A 25,856-nucleotide genomic window follows, 5' to 3' on the forward strand; every position below is an offset into this window, starting at 1 on the left:
TATTCGACCTGGAAATGTTTTGAATTTGATATCGAAGTGAAATCAAGTTACGTAATATTGTAAATATACAAACAACAAGATTTTCCCCAATTTTCCCCAATTTTTAAAAATCTATTTTTGATTCGTTTATCTAAAAATAAATTCACAATATTTACCAAAAATTTAAAGAGAAAACTTGTTGTTACTTTATTTTCAAATCTACTTTGTAAATAATCTTCTTTTTTCTCTATTTAAAAAACAATGTTCATACAATTTTTCACATTTGCAGAATTTTTTCCTTAAATTATAAACCAAACGTTTCATTTTTTTAATAGTTTCTTTATACGTTTTTCTTATTGAAATGTAAGAAGCAATACAATTTCTTATCAAATGTTTTGAAAAAATTTTCAATCTCTTTTCAATTAATTTCTCTTTTCATTCTGTTTGCAATTTTTACACAAGTATATAATAAATGAGGAGCGAGGCTTTTTTGCGTCTATCAATTGTCTCACGGATGTCTTCGACGACAATGAGATTTTTGTTACGCATGAAGAATTACAAAGAGGAAATTGACAAAACGAATTAAAGGGGGGTCCTGAAATGGCATAAGAAAAATTGTGAAATGTAATTCTTCGCGGTTGTATTTGGAAAGGGAGGGAAATAAAATTTGATTCAATGCATCTAGGTTACTCACGACATTTCACTGTTGGGGTGGTGCAATCCCATTGTATTGTATGGGGCAACATTTTGAACAGAGAAGAAATATCTGGTGAATAAATATATTTTTGAGGGGGAGATATATACTTTCATAGGCATCGCCACGTCAAGAATCCCCTTAATCTGACCTCACTTTTGACACTTTTCCTCGTTTGACATGCTATTCGAGTGACTGACTCACATTGTCTGCTTTTTTGCCTTCAATACAATAATTCGGCAGAAAATAAGTTTTCAAATCAAAACCATTTTATTTTTTGACAAACATTCTTTCTATTTCACTGAAATATATATTTTATTTGTGTACAATTTTTTTTCAGATGATTTTTAGAGAAAGAAATACTGAGAGTACAAATGTTTGGTCATTATTTTCTTTTTAATCGCTTTCACTTGGAAATAACTTTTTAAAACGAAATTAGTCCCGTATTCAAAATGAAAAGAGAGTTTTTTCTTGAAAAGAATATTAATTATCATCAAAAGCCATAGTGGGTGATAAGGAAACAAAGAAACAAATTATTATCCTTTTCTGTCACTATTTTGTTTAAATATTTTTATATTAGCTATCTTATATTAATCATTTCATTACTCTTTATATTACTTTTTTATTATTACATTTTAGATAGCAGGTAATCTTGCAGCGATTTTTTGTCAGGCTTACCATGCAAGTTTTGCAAGATTCAGTTTCAAGTTTGCTGCAAGCTTACAAGGGAATATTGCAGCAAGCTTACACGGAAAGCTTCCTATGAGTAGAACATTTGAAGCTTGCCATAAAGATTCTGCAAAACTACCTGCTTTCTGTAATATTTCTTATTATTTTAATAATAAATAAAATGAATATATCACGCCTTATAAGAAATTCCTATAATTACTTTTTCCAAAAATGCATCAAAATTTGAAAAAACTTTTCAATATTTTAAAAATGACTAGTTGGACGATGGCAGTTTGGTTTCTTTTTTTTGACATTTCACAATATTTAGCTATGTACAATGATGACACTTGATTTTCTTTAATACAACTTAATCTAAGATCTTTCACACCCTAATAACTCACATTATTCCAATTTTAAAATTCATTCATTACCACAATTTAAATTATTTTTAAAATAAAAGCAGAAAAATTATTCTTCACATTAACCTGAATTTTATCGCAGGTTTTTAAAAAAATAGAAATCGCATTACATTTGATTCAGTCGAAGCTTTATATTGGGAATAAATTAAAGGGAGTTATTTTGAATTATTAATTTATCGTCCTTTTAGCACGAAATTATCGACATCTCCACACAGTATATTACATATTAAAGGACAGAAACTTCGTATTTTGCTTCCTTTAATATTCAAATGAGAAATTTATTTCATCTTTCAGGCAGGATGAAGTACTTGCAGTTGAGGATGATGATGACTGTAGATTACCATCAAAAGTACTAGAGTAATTAATGCAAAGTTGCATTTCGTACTCGACGTTTTAGAAGAGTCATAATCTGGATCTGCAAAAGAAAGAACTGAATTATTAAATGTTAAAAAGAATATTTCACTTTTCAAAAAAAAAAATTTCTTTTAATTGATAGTTTGAATTTTATTTTGAAAAAACGAGAATATATTTTCGTATTTTTTACTAAACGTTAAAAAAAATATTTTTAATAAATGAATGCTAATAGAGAAAAAATTTGGAAATAAATAAAAATCAATTCACCTCGTTCTTTCAACATGTCCTGATTTCCCTCGAGTATTTCGTTACCAGAATTTTTTCTAGACTTTCCTGCAAAACGAAAAGAAAAATTTAAATTATAGAATGCATACCAAATGATATATAAATGTTTTCTGAATAAAAATTGCAGAAAAACAAACTCGAATGAGAGTAGACATTTTTTATTTTTCGTTTGAAGAGAAAAGAAAAAAATATTCCCACTAGCCTTATAGAAACTTATTTTTCAATATTATTTACAACAATTAACGTAAGAAACTAATGAAATAAAAACAAAAAAAGACGAAAAAATAAAGAGAAGAATACCTAAATAATAAAAAGAAATAAAAAATACGTTAACCTGTAAGTAATAAGATTTAATTTATTAAAAGGGGATACTTTCGGAAATTTTTGAGTGAGAAATAAAAATTTTTTTAATTCTTTATTATAAAATAGTGCTACAAATAAAAAAATTTTTATAAGAAGAAAACAGGCAAACATTTTTTTCTTTGTAGCTGACGTAGGTAAAAGCTGGTAAAAGCGGACTGAAAGCTTTGCCTACTAGCGAGCGCTGGGTTACATACAAGATTGAAGAGTAGTAGGGATACGCTAAGGAGTGAGGGTAACACAAGTTAGATTATTATAAAGTGCAGTCAAATAAAAGGAAATAAACATAATTTTTTTTTCTTACGAGAAAAAAGTCTTAATTATCTTGTTCAGTGATGCAAAAAACAGAAAAAAAATTTTTGAATAAAAAAACCAGTAGAAAAAACATTAATAGTCAGCTGAAAACTTTATATTCATGCAGGGTCACTAGAAAAACGTCTTTTTTATTAGGATAATAAAAATTTACAGTTATACTATTATAACAAAAGCAAAATAAAAAAAAGGTTTAAGCTTTTCAGTATTTTTTTAATGTTTACACTTTTTATTAGTTTTATACATTATTTATTGCCCTCTTATTGCTGACAAGTGATATTTATTTTCCTATTTCGCATTAAAAAATATTCAACATGCAACGTTAGTATATTGATAATCCATTAAAAAAAAAAAGAAAATACAAGAAACCATTGTACTTTCCCTGCGTAAGCAAAGATGAGCCTTTAAAGCACGTGGGAGAAAAATAGACCGATGAAAAAAAATATTGCCAATTTATTTTTCTTTATACCTCGGTCGAAAGTACGTACTTCGCGCTTAGACTTCGCTGCAGAAAGTCAAACATTTACGCTTTGGTTGATATACACACACGCCCTCTATTACAGCGGGAGTAAAAGAATTCTTTGTCGGTAAAAATATCAATGTCGGTAAATAAGAAAATTGTGAGTTCCAGAAAATTTAACGAATTTTTTTTATTTTAATATATAAAATGAGAATAAAAATTAACAAGAAGATTTGAGAAGATTTGAGAATATAATATTAATTTATTTTGTTGCCCGTGTATTATTATAAATAAATTAATAAATTTATCTTTCACATTTTTTTTCGTGCCTGCCCCCGACCAGAAGCACTCGCTTCGCTCGTGCTTCAAATGTCGGGACAGGCGTTGAATGTAAGAGAGAGACAGAGAAAAAACCAAAGCTTCACGAGCGTCCGCTAGAGGCGTTGAAGCGGGGAGCGAAAGTAAATAAAGATGGCAGGCTGTCAAATTAATCACGAATTCACGATTGCAATTTTCTTAAAAAATAAATTAACGGGCGTACTTTCGACCGTATATAAAGAAAAATAGTATACATTACACGGGCAGAAATTTCGGAACCCTTCACAGTTCGATGATGCCCTCGGCTTCGCCTCGGGCATCATTTCGCACAGTGCCGGAATTCGAACTTTCTGCCCTTATAATGTAATATACTATTAACATATTAGTTATTAGACTACCTTATCGCAATCTCATTACATCGATTTTTTTATTTAAATAAATACCTTGAAATATAATTAAAATTTTTATCTTTCTAATCAAAGAATAAATACATATATGTATAACTTTTTCACACATCGAGATATATTTCTTTTTAAGACAAAAGTGCAGAATACTGGGAAACAACAAAAAAGAATGAGTGTGAATATTTTTATTATAGATTTGCAATTTAAAGAGAGATTTTTATGAATATTAAAAATTAATATTACTTTTATGTGACACTTAAATTTTTTAATTCGTTACCTAAAATATATATGTCTTTTAATCAACTGTTATCAATATAAATGTTGGAGAAAAATAGAATTACAAAATTCAGGTCATAATTTATCAGAATTGTTTAATTTTAACACACTTTCTTCGTTCTCTTTATTTATTTACTTTATTTAAAATTTTTATTTTAAATGTTCGTTTTTTAAATTCATGTTGAATTTTTTTTTAAAGTATATAAAAGGTGAATTTTTAGTATAAAATTAGTCAATATTGGTGTCGCGCTCCGAAGAAAGGTATCTAAGAAGCAAAAACTTAAGATAATTTTTTTAATTTTTTGAGAAAAAATAAAGAAAGAGAATCAATTATTATTAAAAATTACTGATCATCAAGTCATTAGCATCCAAAATATTTAATAAAAATTGGTTTCAAGTTCAAATAAATAAAAAAAAACTTTCAATTAAGGTTAAATCTAACACGTACATAACCTATAATTCGTTTGCTTCTTAGATACCTTTCTTGGGAGCGCATCACATTATTTTTTTTAATTTTTAAATACTGTGCGTAGCGTAAAAAATTTGTCATTTACACCCTAACCTTAATTTTTGCGGAATTGCGCGCGCCGCATGTAAAGAGTGGGGAGTATCGTCGTAATTGGTGTGTACCCTTCTCCCCACACTCTTAGCGCGAGAATTTATCACCAGAAATTTTATTATTAAACAGTATTATTGAATTTTGTCAAAATTTCGATTAAAAAATTAAATAATAATATTTGTTTTTAAATTACTATTAAAATTTTTATTCTTCTATTACGTTCCAAAAAGCAAATGAGTTGGAAGTTATTTTAAGCACACATCAGTTCTCCTAAGTCTGCTTTGTCGTAACAATGCCGTACGCTTTTCAAAGAGGTTTTGGAAAAGTAGATTACATATCGGGCAGCTGTGCGGCGGGCGAGGAGCTAGTGTTAAAAAACCTATGAAAAGTAACGCAAAGGTTTGCTTTACAAAAAGATTGTATTGCGCAGGATAGAAAATATTCAAAGTCAGTATGAGAGAATTTTTTTAAGAAAAAAAATCTCTCTAACTCTCGAGTTTGTGATCTTTCGTTTCAATTCCATATTTCTAAAAAAAACTAATTTCTGTCCATACTTCTAGCTAATTAGTAAACTTTTTAATTGATACTGAAAATAATATAATAGATTGAAATTGACATTATGTCAATTATCTTTAATAAAAAAATCCTCTTATGCACTCAGAGTATAAATTTACTAAAACGATAGGATATCATTTCGTAAATATGGAAGAAATGTCAAAATGTCATAAGAATCTCATATTATATGGATTTATAACGAATTGCTACTAACGTATGAAAGAAGATATTAAGTATAATTACCGGAAACTGAGATTATTGACACATCTATTTAAATATTCATACATTTCTAACGTCTGTGATTCAATTTAAATTCTTGGTTTCATAATTCTGAATTCTTATTCGGACATTAAAAATTTAATTTAAAACCAAGTTTATACTCAAACAAATAAAGATTAGTAAATAAAAGAATTTCATTCTGAAGTATTTCATATTACTTTATAATCACTTTATGGAAAAATAATACTGGAAAAAAATTTTATTTATTAAAATTCGCAGTTCTTATTAATTTGACAATGAATTTAGCTAACGGCGAGCAACTCATGACTCTCTTTTTGAATTAAATTGTAATTAAATTTGCAGTAGCGTCAGTCAAACTTGGATTAAAAAATATTTTTTATTAATTTTTTTCAACTTTTTTTAAAATTTGTTTCCTTTCAGAATTTATATGTACAACCTATAAAAAAATAAATTTCAAAATTGAAATTCCACATGGGCAAAAGTTTCGTGTATAACTAAAAGCTCAACTAAGTACTTTTTTTTGTTTTTTTTTGTTTATACTCCTGCCGTATTGGCCTTACGCACTTCGACAAGAGTCCCCGAGAAATACTTTTTTTGGATTAAGCATAGCCATTCTACATAAATTTTCTATATATTAAGTATTAACCTAAATTTGCGTCTACAGCCGACTTTTATTAGGAGTACTCGCATTGCGCCTGGACCACCCGTCAATGGCTTTTCTCGCCAGAGAAGAGGGAAAACTGTAGAAAACCTCTCTCCTGAGTACAACCGGTTTATCGACAGTCGAGTTCTAATGGTGTGTACCGGACAATAATCGACGGTGCACATAATTATACCTCGACGTCAAACCTCCCGCTCAGATTGTCTCACGTGCCGGAAAAATACCAAGCCAAGTGGGCGCGAACCAAAGATACTTATACCCTTGGTCCTTAAACGACCGCCAACGCCAGGCATCTATCCGACTGAGCTAATCTGTCGGTTCAACTGGGTACTTTATTCAAGCAACGGGATTTTTTTTCACTCATTCTCTCTCTTTTTCTCCTTTTAGACAATTCTTTCACTAAACAGCTCGCTGAATCTTTGATATGTGCTTCTATGAGAGCTCATCAGTGGATTGTGGATTATAAAGGACTCTGTTAAATTATTATCTCGCTCACTACATCATAATTACAATCTGAAAAAGCTGTTCTATAGTTAAGTGAGACAGAAAAGGAAAATGTCGAGGTAACAGTGGTTTTAATAATCGTTTTGTATTATTCTTTGAATTATGAAAATTTGTGTTACAGAATTAAACACATATTTGGAAAATGCAATTTTGAGTCGATGTATTTAAAGAGTTTTCCCTCATTGTGAATAATTTTGTTTTTTTGAAAATTAAAAAACAAGAAGCTTTTAATATTTGCATGTATGGTAAATTATGCTCTACATTTCTCTATTTTGGTATCAGCAAAAATTTGTGATTTATTATTCCTATTATCCTTGTAATCGCAAATACCATACCTTTGTAATTAGTATCAATTTCCGCGTCAAAGCCAGAACTGGATGGAATCCCTAAAACAAGTAACACTATATATCCATGTATTAATATAAACGATTTGTAATTTATTTATTACAATAGAATTTCGCCTAGTTTTATTTCTTTAATTTTTATTTTTAAAATAAAAATTTTAAAAAAAATATTAAATTTTCTATCGAAACACCATTTCAGAGAAATATAGAGCATTTTTAAAAAAAATTAGATTTATAAGTTTCGACTATGAAAAAGAAGTTTTGAATAAAAAGTTTTCTCAAATGTTGTGCTGTGTACAATGGTGAAAATATGTTACAGTGAAAAATCTCATTTGACATTTTGACGTCTAGAATATTTTCTTTTTTTAAATATAAACTTTTATTACTTACGATAGAGTTTGATGCTACCGTCAGTATCACCCAGTGAATTTCTCGAGATGCATTTATACGTTCCATAATCGGATGCAGTTATTGTACGTATCGTTAATTTCATTTGAACTCTGTATTCACTTTCCTCTAGCGAAAGTTCGTATTTACCACCTACGAAAAAATGGGGTGAATTAATAAAAAGAATTTTAAAAAATAAAAAAGATTTAAATTCTCAATAGCTTTTGTATAGAAGTCAAATATTCAAATAAAATCAATTTGAACACGAGTAGTGATTATTGTGTAAAATTGAACATCTTGAAACATCTCAATTTTCAAATGTTTTTAAATATTGACTTTCTGACATATACTTTAATAAAATATTATGCAAATTGGCTTTATGTGACAAGGTGACAACCAATAAAACAAAAACAAAATAAGAGATTTGATATTGCCTTTAGATTCTATATATTGCCTTCAGTCTGTATTGATCTATATAAATAACACCTTTTAGGTTACAAAGAACATCGTTGAAAGCTACGTCGTCACAATGCTTCAATCAAGTTATCAATGTTAGTCGCGTTTCTGTTCGTGCCTGTAGATTTTTCTCAGTATTTCAATAGCAACGTCTAACTTAACATGATTTCTGTTTATATCTCACACGTCGCTGCAAGTGGATTTTTTTTATTTTTCTCTTTGCACTACAATTTTCAAGATTGTAATCAAGATTTTTATTCCAAAACGAAGGAAGTAGTATAATTACATGGTAAGGTTAGGATAATAAACAATTTACAATTACAATAAATAATAATACAAAAATACCAAAAATTGTGAGAAAAAATTTAATTTGAAGGTATCGCAAAGTTTTGCAGTTAAGATTCGATATAACGTTCAAATTAACTAAAATTCATGGCATTTTGATTACAAAAACTTGATGTCAATTCTTTTCTTTGATCTGAAAGTGATGTATAATTAAAAAATATAAATATAAAAAAATATAAAAATATACCTATAAAATATAGGGGAGAGTGGGGCAAACCGGCCAGGTGTCAATATCTCCGAAATGGCGAAATTGTCAAAAGTATTGTTTAGAAATTTGAAACAACCATGTGTAGTATACCTTATTTTTTCAATTTGACATTTTTTGCTTTTGTTTGTGCAACGCTAGGAGCAAAAGTTTTTTTTTTAGTTTTTTTAGTACTTTTACGAAATTTTTCTTAAGGGAATTCTGAAGAAATCGTGTAATATTTCCAAATATTAGGCCTTAGGTTTTGAAGGTACACACCTCAGGAATATTTACCACCAAAAACTTTGATGAATCTGCAAAGCGTTTTTTTAACAAATATCAATTCTCAAAATGAGCCTGTGGGGGAAACCGGACAGTTTTCGGTGGGTCAAACCGGCCATAGGATGTATCAGAGATGATGATAGATGTCATTGTATCAGAGTTTCACGAAAATTATTATTAATTAGAATGTTTTTTTCATTAAAATATTTACTTTCAATGAAAAATAATCATCTTCCAATGAGAACTAGACCCTTTAATATTGTTTCCCTGATCATAATGGTATTGCCGGTTTTCCCCACTCTCCCCCATACATACTAGGGTGTCCGTTATTTCCCAAGTTAGCTATTTTCATTTGGGTATCGTCAAAATCGTTTCTTTCTGACCTAAAAACAATTCTAGAAACTAGAACAAATTTTTACGATGCCGTTTAACCCTGCCTAAATAACAATACTTTTCCCATTTAATTAACATGGGATTTTTGCACTTTTTAGAAAATAATTTTTATTTCGTTTATAATACTCTTTGATTAACCAACAATGCTGATTTTGCTTCTATTATGATTCATTTAGATACACGGAGAAAAATGGTGCTGAGTTTCAAGTAAAAGTTCCTATGGAATAGTAATAATTCTACTTTTATATTAAAAATTACTATTCATAGTAAAATGTACTTCGCATGAAGTAAAAATTACTCCCTCACAGCACCGGGATATTCAAGATATCCCAGAGACGTCCTGGGGATATCGATTTGTTTTCGGAAGTTTGAATATCTCTGGGATATCCTAGGGACGTCCATGGATATCCAGAGGATATTCCAGGGATATCCAAACTTCCGAAAACAAATCGATATCCCCAGGACGTCTCTGGAATATCCTGAATATCCCGATGCTGTGAGGGCTATTTCTGGTAGTAAAAATTACTAATAGTAATTATTACAGTAGTCACGTTTAAAAATTGCTTTAAGAATTTTAATTTTTACATCGTCATTGTAAATTTTATTAAATTTTGTATTACTTTTTACATTCGATATGTTGAGAATATTACTTGTAGAAATTCTAATAATTAATACTGCGGAAAATAAAGATTGCTTCTGCAAGAAGCAACTTTTACTATTGCAGAACAAACTTTTTACTCGTAAAAGTAGTAATCCGTACCACTACTGTTACACACCTATGTGTGTGATCACGTCACTACTGTCATGCGCAGCGACCGTAACCTGACGTCAAAGTGATCCAACATTTCTAGGTTACAAGAAGCACGTGTAGCACGGTTCAGTTCTTTGGACAATTTTGTTTATATCAGTGGTGCGATCATTAATTGCTATATGCATTTTAATTATTTATCAATTTCCAAAGTATGCAATTCATGTATAATCACTTTAAAATTAGTTAATTAATTTTTAATGAATTACTAATTAATTAATAAAAAATATATAAAATCATTAACATTATAATCTAATAATTTAATAATTAAAATAAGTAATTTTAAATTAATAATACTGTTTATTATTATTATTATTATAAATGTTTATATTTTAATGCAGTAACTTATCTAAATAAATATAATTTATGATTCACTTTATCGAAAAGAGATATATGCGGGTAACATGAAATTTTCTCCATAGCGATTGCGTAGCCGAGAGGCTTAGTATAAATGCGTGCGATTTTAGGTTGCGTTAGATATAAGTTAGGTAGGGTTCGAAACTGTATAGATGTTAAGATTTTCCGATATGTTAAGTTGTTAATTGTAAGTAAGAATGTGAAAAAAAAGTAAAACTTATGAATAATGAATAATAATACACATGCAGAGTGTTAATTACTTGAAAAAATATTTTTTGAACGCACTGATTATTTTATTTTAATTTATTAAAATAAAACGAGACAATATAGCTCTCTACACCAGCATTTTTTTTCGTCACGGCGTGGACAGACGCGCAGGCGCGCCGGCATTCGTTTCGCCCGTCGGTGTGAGGCGCGTCATTGTGTGGGTACGGATTACTACTTTTACGAGTAAAAATCTTTACCGAAATAGTAATAATTGCTCTGATTCGTAATAAAAGTTGCTTCGCTCAGAGTATTAATTGCTCGGGACATTTTAAATATTACTCGGCTTTTAATAAAATTTAGATTCCTTGAAGTAAATTATACTTTTTCAAAAAAGTAAAAATCGTTTGAATACGAAGCAAAAGTTACTATTTTTCGAGCAGTTTCAAAATTACTACTTAAAAGTAGTAATTTTTCATCGAAAATAGTATAATTATTACTATTTATTTTTCTCCGTGTAGAGAAATTTTCATATTATCGCGAAAAATTTATTACACAAGTTTTAAAAAGGTCAATTTCATTTTTATTGATTTTTCTGATTATTTTGCTAAATCTACTTAATAATTAATTTTTATTCGGTATTTTATAGAAAGTTTCTTATTTTATGCATCCAATTGGACCATAACAATAATTTCAATTCATAAACTATCCAAGAATCACACAGTAGACTGAATCCATTTCAAATCAGGCATGTCGACTAACTTCATGTTATAGAAAAGAAATTGTTTTGCTTGTCTTTTTTTTCTTTTGAGTATAATTTAATTTTCTTTCTTGGGTCTTGTAGATGGTCTTATCCTCTTCACAATCCAGTTTGAAATTTGAAAAAATATTTAAAATGATAAAAATAGGGGATGATTTTCTGAAAATAAATAAGATCAATTTTCTCAAAAACACCACCTTTTTTGTTATCAAATTTTTACTACAAATTCTTAAAATAATTATGAACACTTCCTATGAATTTCAAGCGGTCTAAACCATTCTGGCAATCAGGAGAATTTTTTTTTAAATTTATTCTTACAAATTTTCAAATTGTTAACGTTCACGTCAACAATGTTATAACGATTTATTTGTTTTTTAAAATGCAAGTTAACAATTTAAAAATTTGCAAAAATAAATATTTAAAAAAAAATTCTCTTGATTGACAGAATGGTTTAGCCCGCTTAAAATTCATAGGAAATGTTCATAATTATTTTAAGAATTTGTAGTAAAAATTTGATAACAAAAAAATGTGATGTTTTTGAGAAAATTGATCTTATTTATTTTCAGAAAATCATCCCCTATTTTTATAATTTTATATAACCTTATCAAAAGACACATTTTTAATTCAAAATCAAAAATTGGTTTTAACTCGGAAATATAGTAGGGAAAAAAATCAAAAACTTCATCATTTCCTCAATTTCTTGTATTTTGTAAAATTCCAATTCTTAAGCTTTTTCACTTTTTAAAAATAATTTAATTGCTATTTTTATTTGAATGAATGAATTATCGATTATAATCAATAATAACCTATTACAAAATGCGCTTAATAAAACACCAACATGTTTATTCCTGCGCTGAAAATTATCATCGTAAATTAAAAGTTTAAAATTGTAAAGGATAAAAATACTTCAAGTATTTTAGAGCTTAGTTTAAACAAGTAGTCTAATTAGTAGTTTAATAAAATTAGAAGAGTTCGATTATTTTATAAGAGAGGAACGGCTAACACAAACGGGAGCACCCCAGCACGAATACCAGGAGTTCAGATGACGACAGACGATACATCTGTAATATTAGAAGAGCGACACGTGCCTCTAATAAGTACAAGAGAGAGAAAAATTAAAATCTACAAGCAGGAAAGTTCAAAATTTTTTAAGATGATTTTAAATTAATAAATGACAAAACTGGAAAATCAGTAATCAGAAATGGTAGTTATGGACATAAATGAAGGGCGTTAATTATTATTCAAGACATAATAAATTAGGTCTTGATCTAAGGATTTATTTTTTAAACTAAAAATTACATTTTTATAGACTATAAACTAGAGCCATGAAGCTGAAATTGCGGGCACCCAGTTATCAGCACCCACTTAATTTCAAAATTAAATTTTAAAGTTAAATATTTTTTGTTTAAAACCAACATCAAATAATGAAACATTAAGTGGGTGCTACACGGAAAAATGTTTGGGGCAGTATTTGTACCTTATGGTGCATCAGTTATTCCTATCTAAAAATTTTACTATTTAATATACTTCACATTTATTATTTCCTATTGTTTTTATATGAAGTGAAGTTAATTATTGGACAAATTTTTCGAAATGTACAGCATGTGCAACTTACATTTTTCCGTGTAGTTACAACTTCTTAAAAAATATTTAACTTTAAACTTTAATGTCCAAAATTAAATCGGTGCTAATAACACGCAGAAAAATCCGATTGAAAATTGTGGAGTTCAGCGCTAGTAACTTAGATTTCATTCTCAAACTTGTCTACCTTTGCGGCTCCAGTATAAAAAATAGGGAAATAAATCGTAAAAGCTTTAAAGCACGTCAGTAGGCTTAACGTGTTTTCGACTGAACATATTGATAGGCTCTCCTGGGCAGAGTCCAAGACAAGTCTAGTGTCGATTCCCATACTGACTACAATGAGAGCAGGGCGGCGTGGATCGTTTCAATAAAAACTTTACGGAATAAGTAAAATCTTTTAGTAACCTATATTATTATTTCTATTAGTCAAAACATTCAGATTTCTTATACTTATTCATAAATTAACCATTTATTATTACCATTAATTTATGACTATAAAAATATATTTATTTTTAATGGAAATTCAATTTGAAATTATAAGTCGAACAAGTGACTGACTTTTATTCCCTGTCGTCTGCTATCTGAAATCGACACTTTTGTGCATTAGGAATAAAAAATATCGTAAGTAACATGCACTGAGAGAAGACCGATACGTAATAGTTCCCGCTAGACGTCGCTATGAGCTACTCTGCTTGTCGTGTTTGAGTTGTTCCGAATCGGGTGCTGAGACTCCCCGATCCAGTCAAACATTGTTCTCGCATGTGAGAAAACAACTGGTGGCAAACACTGAAAGTTCTGCGTAATCTCGCTTCAGGACGTTCCACGTTTCGCATCGGGGCTTGAGACATCCCGATTCGAGGGTTCACATAAAAACATTCAAAAGTACAACTCAAGGCTCGCACGGGACGTATTAGTTCCCGGACTTCTCTCAGTGTGGGAATAAAGGCAGCCAATTTGTTTACGATGATTTTTGTGACACGAGTGGAGGTCGAGGGCGCCCCGAGAAAAAAAATCACCGTAAACAAATGGCTGCCTTTATACCCTTGTTGCTTAATATACTATTAAATAATATAATAAAATTTCCCAAAAGAAGTGTCTAAAATTTAAAGAATTCTAATATTTTTAATTATTTCATTTTTAGATATTACATTTAGTTTCAAATTGAATTTCAATTAAAAGTAAATATATTTTGTATAGTCATAAATTAATGGTAATATAGTAAATTATATTATTATTATTATTATTATTATTATTATTATTATTATATTAAATAAATTTGTTATACACTATATTTATTGTATAATTTTATAACTATTTAATTGTTTAAAAGAAGAACATTATTTTAAGTTTAGATTATTTATTTAGTTTTTATTGCACAATATGTAGCTGGATAAAAGGAACTAAGCATAAAATAATTTAAAATTATTTTCAAAATTATTTAAAATTATTTCAATTATAAAATAATTTATAAGGAAAAAAAACTTAAATTCAAATTCATTTTTTAAAAACGTACTCTTATCCATCACTTGATCTAGTTTTATGAGAAACAATACTAGTTTATATTTTTAGCCATGTCAGAACACTCCAAGTTGAACCGCTATAACTTTTTATTTCAAACGCTTGAAAATTTCGAGAATAGTAACATACGCACTTCAAATAACAACCGAAACTGAATCAAAGACACTATGCACTGCTATACACTAACGATGGCGCAGGCGCGCCCCAAAGTTTCGGATGTCCCTAAACTGTCTGGAAATAAATCTCAGTACTCTTGCAATAAACAGTACATTTCAAGTAAAAGTTTATACACAGATTGTAATTATTGAATACTGAGTTAAAATCAATGTAAAAATAATAATTATACTTAATTCTTTGCACATTTGAATATATTGCTTTTTTGATGTATAATTGAAATTTACACAATTAATGCATCTGTCAATACGAAATTTAGTTAAAATCACATTGAACAATAGAACACCATCATAAAATGTTATTTAATAATAATTGCTTTACAAATTAAAATAAATCAAGGAATCTAAAAGTACTCACACAAAAAAGAATATTAGCGTTTGCTAAAATATCTAGAACTGATTTTAATTGAAAATCATTCCTAAACTTTTTGGGATTGAAATCTAAAATTCAATATTCCTCCCTACGATAATAGAAATTACTCAAATGATTTTATATTCAGTCCGAAATCTGAATTTTCATTTTTCTCCGTGAAGTTGGTTTCAACAGCATAGCTATCCTCTTCAGAAACTAAAGAGAAAATAAAATATATCTTGAAAATAAATTAACAAAGTACTTGTTTTTTTTAACAATAAGTAAAATGCTCTTAATAAAAGAATTACGGAAAAAATAACAAAATTTGTAGTATAATCAGCATAACGAATTTTAATAGTGGTATAAGTACCCTTGTAGAAATGGTAGTTGGGTTCCAGTGGGGACCTCACTAGTTTACCCCATTTGAAGAAGGGCTCCAACTAGAGAAACTAGTGGGGTTCTACACACTGCAAAAACAGGTGTCTATATTTGAGACACTTTTGTCCTCATTTGTAAGACGTTTTGGGATGTCTTTTAGGAAGACGTTAAAAGTGACTATTTTGGAGACGTTTAAAGTGTCTTCATTCAGATGAAATTTACTGCTTGAATCGATACATAACCTAAAAATGCATGTATGCATTGATCACATTGATATTGCGCGGGAAACTTTCATCGAGACGAGGCAAGACGAATATTACCGAAGATACTCGAATACACAAAATGTCTTTTATTCAAAGTGTCTTACTTCGAAAACGTCTTAAATTAGCAAAAATGACTTAAATATAGACACTTTTACCGTCTACATTATATGTCTTAAATTATAAGCACTGAAAGTGACTTGTTTACATTTGTAAGACGCAAGAAGTGTCTCAAATTTTTAGACTCTTTGCATGAAAGACAGATGAATTAGTCATTTATTCCAGACTAGACGTTTTCAAAACGTCTAATGTCTTAAAATAAGACGTTTCAAAGACGCCAGTTTTTGCAGTGCACTGCAAAAACAAGTGTCTCATTTTGAGACGTTTTGTCCCATATTTGAAACACATAAGATGTTTTAGTCCACATATTTGAAACAGATATGTGTCTCATTTTAAGACGTTTCAAAGTGTCTTACACATTTAGCAATGCATTTTGAGACACGAAATGTGTTTTGAGTATCCGTCTCACACTAAGAAGACGTTTTACGTGTCTTATACGCATTGAGTCACCTTTAATGTTTTAAAATGAGACACGAGATGAAATTAAATGTCTCAATATAAAACAGATTTTGTATCTCAATATTTTAAACACTTAAAGCAACTCATTTTAAGACACGAGTGAGATACCAGTTTTTGCAATGTAGTCGCTTTTGTCAAGCTGGTGTTGATGGGGTCCCGACTAGAAGTTTTATTTTACTTCAACCGGTTTTAAAAATTATTATTTTTCACCTATTTAGAATTGAATTCTTCATTGACATTAACATTATTAACGAATGCTGTACACGAAAAACCTGGAACTAGAATTAAAAATCTCGTGCCCATGGGGGATCGAACCTTGGACCTTGAGGACTCCAGTCAGATACACATACCTCACAGCCACGCTAGGTTGGAAGGTCCTTTGCTTTAATTACATTATGAATTTTGGGGAGATATTATTCATTGTTAATGATAATTAATAATAATTAATTATAACATTACTGAATAATTAAATATTACGTATTACATTAATATTTATATTTTTATATTTACTATAATTATTATAATTATATTATTGAATTTATTATTATTGGAATTATAATAATATTACATAATTTTAATTATTAATTAATGTCTTTATTAATTATCAAGAACATTTTAAGGTATAATTGCACATACATATCGTTCTAAAAAAATTATTTTTACGAATAATATTACAATGTAGGTAATAAAAATTTTTTATACCCACATAATTAATATTTATTTATGTTTTTATTCTTTTAATTTATTTATTTAAATAAAAGATTTTTATATGATAAAATTGTTTTATTTGAATTGTTTGCAAAAATAGTCTACAATATTGGAATTTTCTTTAAAATATGTTAAAAAATTAAATAATCAAATAATATGCAAAATTTTTTAATAAATAATGCTGGTCAGTTTTTCTATTAATTAATCTGAATTATTTATTTAAAAAAACAATTTATATTTTTATATATAATACTTGTACACTAGTTTGTCTATAGTTGGAAATCAATAAGGTCCTGATCAGTTTTAGACTAGAGATTCTAGTCAGAACCTAGCGAGGGCCCTACTAGAGACAGGGACAAATGGGGAAATTTCTACACGGGTACGAATCGATAGGAATGAGATAAATGTCAGAGTGAAAAACTGAAAATTAAATAAAAGAATAATTGTGAAAGTAAATCAGAACAGATAATAAATTATAATTATCTCTTTTCGTTAAGAAAGTGAATGTAATAATTACTGGAATTTTTTATGGCATCTTATTAAACTAGGATTTTATTGCTGATTAATATTGAATCATTTCAGAAATTCCACTCTTCTTGTAGGGTAATGTCACCTTGAGTGGACCGCCTGAGCTTTTAAGTTATCTGCCAGCGGAAACGTGAAATAAATAGTGCGAATAGCACCACCGCACCTAGAAACCGTACGAAAATAAGTTCCGCGATAATCATATATACGTTATCGTTTGATGTAAAGCATTTTTAAGAACACAAACCAAAAAAGAAGTCGCTCTAATACAATGAGTAAAGTAATTCGGAAGTGTAAAAGTATAGTGTAAAATTTAAGTTTTAAAAGGGAACTTATTTTTTTCCTACTACTTTGGATATTGAAATTGATTGTCTTAGTTTAATTAAGTGATAATTTTGACTAAAAAAAATTGTGGTGGCTGCCATAAAAAGTTGCATGTCACCATCAGTGGACCACTGTTCATAACCATGAGTGGACTGTCTGTTTTTTATATTTTTAATGTCAGTTTACCATTTTTATGGAAATAAATTGACAATAAATTGGTTTGAAACTATGTTTTGTGTTCTTTATTAATTTTTTTGTGATATTGATGTGATATGTGCCAAAATTATTAAAAATGGTTTCACTTGTAAACATTGCGACACATACATGGTCTGAAGCTGCATAAGCATAAATTTTGTTTCAATATATCAGAAATATTAAATACATTAAAGAATTTAGAATAACTTTTACAATTTTTTAGGAGTGGTCCACTCAAGGTTACACTTTTTTCAATCCTTAAAAATTGGCTTTTTTTAAAGTCAATTGTTTTTTCCAAATAAAAAAAAATCAAAGCTATTATGGTATAAACACTTATCTAAGGATCTAAACTAAAGCTTGGAATAGAAACCTCCGATTAATTTGCTTTCATAAAGAATTTTTTCGAAAAAAGCTTAGGCGGTCCTCTCAAGGTGACATTACCCTAATTGCCTTACCATTATCCAGAATTAAGAATTTTTCATTCCAAAAGCTAACAAAAATAAATAAATATACAATAAAATGAAATAAATCAATGAAACATTATCAAGATTGGGAGTCCAAAGTGACATAATAAAAGTATAAATGACAAATTTCCAAAATTATTATTTTTACCCACATTACTTTTTCTAAAAAAAAATAAAAAATTTGAAAGTCAATGCACCTTGATTTCTTGTTATATTAAATTGCCAGTGAAAAATTAAATGTCAATTTGTTTGATAGTAAATTAAATTTTTGAAATTTCTATACATGAAAATAACAGTCTGGGATATTTGAAAGCCAATATGGCTATCACCTGGATTTTTTTAATCACATTTTTTTGTACAATTCATTTATTTATTATTTAAAAAAATATTACATTTCATATATTCCTAAAATTTTGAACGTTCAAATGAACGACAATATTTTTTTACATAAAAATAATTTGATGGTAGGAGACACTGGGGCTAAATGTCAAACTGTCAAAACAGTTAAAATTCATTATCTTTCGAACGGAAATACACTCCAACGCCGGTTTAGTGGACACCGGATTAGCGGACTTTTTGGGTTGTGATTTACAACTTTTTTTGTCCTGTCTCGTTAAAGGTATTATTAAGGTATTGTTCGCTTTAACGGACGACTCCCCCAAACAATCCGCTAAACCGGCGTTGGAGAGTAGTAAGAGCATTGCAATTTTGATTATTATAGAAGGGTGTTATCACTAGTTATCACTCTAAATAAATGTCCGAAGTTATGTGACATTCTGTTCATTTATGTGGTGTCCATAATAAGAAGTGTGTTTTGTCTCTATATTTATAAATTTTTACGTAAACGAAAATTTCAACTTTTAAGTATATTTTTTGGATATATTCTCATCGCCAAAAGTATTTTAGCCTATTTGGGTCCCCTGAAGATGTACCTAAAGGTATTTCTTAAATATTTTTAGTTAGATTTTGTATATTTGTTGTTAAAGCCAAAAACGCACCCTGGGGCTAAATGTTAAATAATAGGCTAAATGTTAAGTGTATTTTTTCCATGTTTTTTACATTTTTCGTGTATTTCGGGTTTATATGGTTAAAAATTATTTATTTGACATTAGGCAAGTACGCGGTCAAAAAACAAGACCGCTCACGTGAAATAAACCAAAAATTTTTTTTTTATTTTGAAATTTTTATTTATTAACTCTATAACTGTTTTAGCTATTGTCAAATAAACACAGATGTTTCATTGACTAAATTACCTTAACTGAAATCATACTTTAACTTATGCATTACTTAAAACCTATCAGAAAATAGTTTTAGTAGGCTAGTAATAGAATTGAATATTTAGCCCCAGCCGTTTAACATTTAGCTCCAGCATGGGGTAAATGTTAAAAAAAACAAAATTTTCAAAAAAGGATAAAACATGTATTTTACGCGAAAATAATCAGAAACTTTTTTATTGAAAGTTGTTGAGGACAAGTTGCCCTACAATATTGATCAATACACATTTGCATCGAAGTGGATTTATTGTCTAAAAAAATAATTTGTGCAAAAATTTAACATTTAGCCCCAGTCTCCCCTCTAATTATTATATTAAGTACCTATTGAATTATTTTTCTTTAAATTTCATTTTTTTTGAAATTTTGTGTTTTGGAATCGTTGAATTCGAATCTTATGAATCGAAATTTTAAACTTCAGAATAAACGACATTGAAATCTGTAAATACCGTCATATTGGATCCGCCATATTAAATATTTAAATTTCGACTTTAGATTCAAATTCAGCGACCTTTAAATTCCGTAAGTATTGATACTTGAAGCAAATTGAAGCTTGAGCTTGAAGCAAATCAAATTAATTTTCAATCTCTTCATCAGTCATATTGTATCCGCCATTTTGAATTTTTAAATTTCGACTTTAGATTCGGAATTAGCAAACAATTGATAGTTAGTTTTAGAATTTTGAAAATTGTCGTTTCTCCAAATTAATAAGATAGGTAGTATTATTATAATGATGATAGATGATAATAATCGTCTTGGAATAATAGTTGCAATGAAAGTTATTATTAGGCATAATATGCGTATATGGCGAGGAGAATATATAAAGGTTTTGTAGGGGTAGTGAGTGGGCACACAAATTTAGTCATATTGATACATAAGCACGTGGTGGAATAGTTAGACCCTATAGGTCCAATTGTACTGCATGTTATTGGTCTTAATACATATGCAAATGTAGGCTACATGACATAATAAGCCCCGATGACAGGGAGAGGAACACCCCTAAAGTTTCCCTATCCTCTCCTGTCTAGTGTATATGTATACACTAACTCGAATTTCGTCTCTTTTGTCCAATAGAAGCCCTTTTTCATAAGCGTCAGATAAAATCATGTTACTTTCCCACTGTCAGCACGACGTGCATTCACATGCATTATTCAAGATTTAATCTCATCCGAATAAACTATAGCAAATAAAAAAAAGTCACAGTTTGTATAAAATATTTCCAATCTTTTCTTTTCTTAATTTTTTTAAATTGACAATAGAGAATACTAACTTTGTGGAACAATCTCATCCTTCTCCATTGTCCAATAGTTAATAGACTTTGGATAAGCTTCTGAGTGGCACTCCAAAGTTATTTGTTGACCTTCTCGTGCACCGACCAATTGATTTTGAATCCATATCATAGGCGGAACTAAATATTATTCTTTAATTAATATTCTTTAGTATAAATATTTTCAATGTAATTAATCTTAAAAAAATCTATTTAAAAGAAAAAAATAAATCGATTTAATCCGTTTTAAAAAGGATAATTTCTCTTTTTCAAAACAGGAATTGTTTACTCCTACTATTATTAAAATTGACAGTATCAAAAGTAAAAGTTAATCTTCCATTTTGTGAGCATTAAAATTTTCAATTGAAATGTATTGAATTATTTAAGGGATAGAATGATCTTTGAGATTATACGTACAATGTACAACCAACGTAATCCTTTTGCTCACAGAGGGTGGTACTCCGTTCGATGCGATGCACAAATACGACCCCATGTGCAGTCGATTTACTTTTGTGATTTCAAAAAGAGGACCCTCTACGCTTTGTGCTGCAATTAACAGATGTTAATGATTAAATTATTTGTTTATTAACTCACGGTAAATTTTGCAAACAGTGTAAACGTTTAAGAAGATTATTTCTGTAGTCATTTTTGCTGTGTGCCTCAAAGAGAATCACAATTAATAATATTATGCGAATTATCTCATACAGAAAAGTGATTATTATTTAATATTCTCTTTCTAGAGTTTGAAAAAAAATAAAAAGTACTCAACCTTTTCTTCCATTTCCTAATAAAATTGTCTGACCATCTTCTCTTCTCCAGGTGATGTTCGGTGTTGGTGACCCAGCAGCTGCACATCTTAAGGTCACGTTACTACCTTCACGTACAACCATGTCGGTGCTAGTTTGAAAATCCAGAATATCGGGTGGAACTGTAATTAATGCAAGAAACTGTTAATGTAACATCAATCGAAATTGTTCTAATTTAATCAGAATCGATTAATCCAGCCATATCTTCGTATCATCAGAAATCGACTGGGGCGCCAAAGTCGTAAATTTCTTCATGGGAATAGTTTTTTTCTCTTTGGGGGAAGATGTTAGGGTCGCGTTTACTCATGCAAAGAATGACGTCATTGAATTTATTTCATAATTTTTATGTACCGGAATTGAAATTGCTTGTGTCATTTATACTCGATAGGAATTGTTGTCTCCTATGTTGAATATATACACAATTAGTTACATCTCCCCCTGCATCAAGATTTACGTCACTCCAAATTGCATTTCCCTTCCGGCCCGGAAGAATCAGTATAGGCAACTTTGTATTTCTCTTGTCGACCCCTCGTTTTTATGATACAAACTAATTTAAAAAAATTGACTAATCGTTTTCTTATCTACACGGAGAAACTTTTTCTTCTAATATTGAATATATTTGGTTATCTTTATTCTAAAAGTACGTTAGAATGTGAGGATTTTTCGTGCGTTGTGCTAATAATTTCAACATTAATACGAAAATATGATAAGTTCGTTATATATTAAGCAACCTTCGGTGTACAAAAATTACTATCTGCATTAGAAATAGTCTTATTTTTCTTTAGAAAAGAATAAAATGCTAGTTTTTGTTTGTGAAATAATACGGTAATTCTAACCTTTTTTCCACATATAGATAGAATATATAACAGACATTCTAACGTAACATACCAATTTTGGAAGGACTGCGGGCGGACTTAACCGATTTCGCCCGAGCATCACCGAGTCCATCACCTGACGTCGCGAACTAACCTTAATGTTTCGAAGTTGAAATTCACACGTGTATGAAAGAAAAAAACCTTTTATTAATAAACGTGAATGTCTCCTCATGCCAAATTAAATTTAAGAACTGTTCCTCAATATAACATAATTTTTTTCACGACTTTTACTTATTTACATAATTTGATTAGTAAGTTATTTTAAAAAATGCTCTCTCTCGAAGGCACATATTTTTCCACTCGTTTAATATATAAGGACGATTCAGCTGTGTACTTCTAACGAATCGTGCGATCTTTCGGTTTCTGTGACCAATCGTCGTGTCTTTACTTGCGTGTGCGTGTGTGCGTTAATAATATAGGTTAGGTTCTTACGTCGTGTTAAATATATTTACCTACAGTTACAGTGACATACACTAATGCCATCTACCATCAGATCCAAGTATCACTATCGTCTCTATGAGTATCTATAGACAATTAATTTGTTGTGTTTCTTTTTAATTCATGGCTTTCCCAACTTTGCAAAAATTATTATTTTCTTTCTAAAACAACATACTAATTTTCGTTAGTTTCCTTATGAAGAACTGTAAAATATATACTGAATGAGTGTTTTTGATAGTCTCAATAGCAATTTCTATAACCTATGTCGTTTTTCCCTTGAATCTAACCTAGCATACTAAAATGTCTCACCAGTTTTAAGAATTAGTGGTATTAAAAGTTTCTCCGTATACAAACGTCTTAATTTATTTACGAGTTCTTATTATATTTACGGTCTTTTACTTTTACTTCTTACTATATTTTATTTTCGTCGAAACTAATTACAAGAATTATTTTTGTATTTTTTATTTTGAAATTGCTATTAACTAGTATTAAGAGTAATAAACCCAGTCCTCTCATTTAACTTATAAAGACTATACCATGTAAACGTCTGTAGCAATATTACGCTTGTACAATTCGCTGAGGAGTTGGTATATACTGTTAGAGTAACTCTGCAAACTGTAACTCGAGCTTGAGTCTGACCTGAATCAACTCATAGCAACTGGTGTCAGGTAATTTCAGTTGAGAAGAACAATTTTCAAGACTGTATTCAGCTGGATTTCATGACTTCTTACATCAAACATTATAAATAAGCCACATGCAATTTATCTTTCCCTCTTTGTTTCAGACTTTAACAATTATTATTTACAGTTATATGGTGACTAAAAAATTAATTTAAAAATCTGATAAAACGCTGAATTTATAACTTTTAAAGTATAATGATGAAAGGGAAATTATCAATCAAGTTAGAATAAACATTAAAAAACGGAAAATCTTGTTTAAAAATTCAACAGCAGTGTTGTTGAATAGAATAGAAATAGAATTAGCAGTTAAAATTAAATGGAAATGGCATCTTTTAGGAAATAATTGTAACAGCTAGTCGTGCAATGGGAATAGACTTATATAAACCAAAAATCTTGAAAATTCTGGAGTCGTTAGCTTCGACGTTTTTTATTCAGATAGCGCTGGTAGTCCAAACGGACATTAAGAACTGAAAATCTGTAACAACTTCATTCCGTGGGGTGGGAGACATTAATCGTAACCTCTTCAGGTGAATTTCTAAGCTATTGAGACTTTAAAGTGAAGATTCTAATCCGTATCATTAGTTGTGATGCTTGTGTATTTGGATGGCTATTAGTCCACACAGAATCTGGTCAATGATCATTAAATACGATATTATTTTCTTTTCGATATAAATATAAATAATTTTAATATAAATTCTAATTTTAATACTTTAATTACAGATAAAATAGATGGATAATATTTGGAGAATTATTCGAATTTCAAATTGAACACAACTTCTGATCTTTTTGAACCTCTTTAACTATTTTCCATTTCGATGATAGCAGTCCAACCAAAACGTAACCGATTCTGTATGTCTGTCCATCTGTCACTTTGATTCTCTTCCATTTCACTCAATCCAAATAATTCAAATCAACCACACACAAGTCAACTGTATTTTTTATTCACTTTAAAAAAATACTCATCTTTTTCAATCTTTTATTAAATTCTTCATTTTTGAAATAAAAAGCTGCATCCTATATTCAGTTATGTGAAAAACTTTTTATTTCAAAAGGCACTAATAGTCTTTTATACAAACTTTTGATAAAGAAATAATTCATCGAATCTGTTATTTACGCTCAGTATGAAATATTTTTTTCAAAAACCACAAATATTTTCTATCGAGGTTTACCAGTGCGTACATGTGTTAACTTGAGGTTAAAGAGCAATTTGAAATATTTAAAAAATATCAGGAGTGGTGGAAAAATTTATAACTATCTTTATGGATATTTATTTAGACGAAAATGTTTCTTTTCATGGATATGATATAGAAAGGTTGGTTACCCTTTATGTGCATCTTAATTGTTACTGCAAACTGCAATCTGATAATAAAACGAAAATTCTAATAAAATATGTTTTGTTTTCTACAATTGTAGAAAGATTTGAATGAAAATATTTCTGAAGCAAAGGATATCAAAAGGCCGGAAATTAAAAAGGGCTGAATAGCTCTTAAAGACAAAAAATTATCGAAGAAAATATCAGCTCGTGCATCAGAAAAACAAGTCCGACACAAAACATGGCAAGGTTATTGAATCATCAAAATAGCGGAGAAATTAATCTGAAAAGGAAAACAGTTTCATTAATGCAGAGAGTATGCATTTTGAAACTGATCCTAGTACATCGTCTTGTAAATTCGTATGGAAAGAATTCATGTAGAAACAAAATCAAAACATCGTTCAATCATGAAAAATCTAATTTCTGATCAACAATAGGATTATTTTTGGATTTGTTTGGTGCAGGCATGGATTACTCTCAGGTTCTCTGAAGATGAGAGGACAATGTCCAGATCTTTACTTCTCGCCTGCAGTAAAGTTATATCCAAAGTTTGTGTTTATCAAGTTTATTGAAATTACCGA

The 25,856-nt window shown here is 29.2% G+C and overlaps 1 protein-coding gene across 2 annotated transcripts in view; it reads right to left on the bottom strand.

Moving 5' to 3' along the window:
* Positions 1-248: 248 nt before the first annotated feature.
* The window catches only part of LOC122504849 (limbic system-associated membrane protein-like), a 217,416-nt gene continuing 191,808 nt past the window's right edge, over positions 249-25,856 (bottom strand). Inside the window, exons 4-10 of one of the 2 annotated variants that reach the window (XM_043616140.1) lie at positions 21,934-22,092; positions 21,582-21,710; positions 21,168-21,305; positions 7,784-7,933; positions 7,385-7,435; positions 2,383-2,448; positions 249-2,176 (exon numbers count right to left, since the gene is read on the bottom strand). In XM_043616140.1, the coding sequence (XP_043472075.1) occupies positions 2,052-2,176; positions 2,383-2,448; positions 7,385-7,435; positions 7,784-7,933; positions 21,168-21,305; positions 21,582-21,710; positions 21,934-22,092 (818 nt within the window). In that variant the 3' untranslated portion in view covers positions 249-2,051. The remainder of the gene's footprint in view (positions 2,177-2,382; positions 2,449-7,384; positions 7,436-7,783; positions 7,934-21,167; positions 21,306-21,581; positions 21,711-21,933; positions 22,093-25,856) is intronic. The other variant, XM_043616141.1, reaches the window with a different exon arrangement.

The sequence above is a fragment of the Leptopilina heterotoma genome, unplaced genomic scaffold (genome assembly GCF_015476425.1).
Source record: "Leptopilina heterotoma isolate Lh14 unplaced genomic scaffold, ASM1547642v1 Lhet_323, whole genome shotgun sequence".
Classification (NCBI taxonomy): domain Eukaryota; kingdom Metazoa; phylum Arthropoda; class Insecta; order Hymenoptera; family Figitidae; genus Leptopilina; species Leptopilina heterotoma.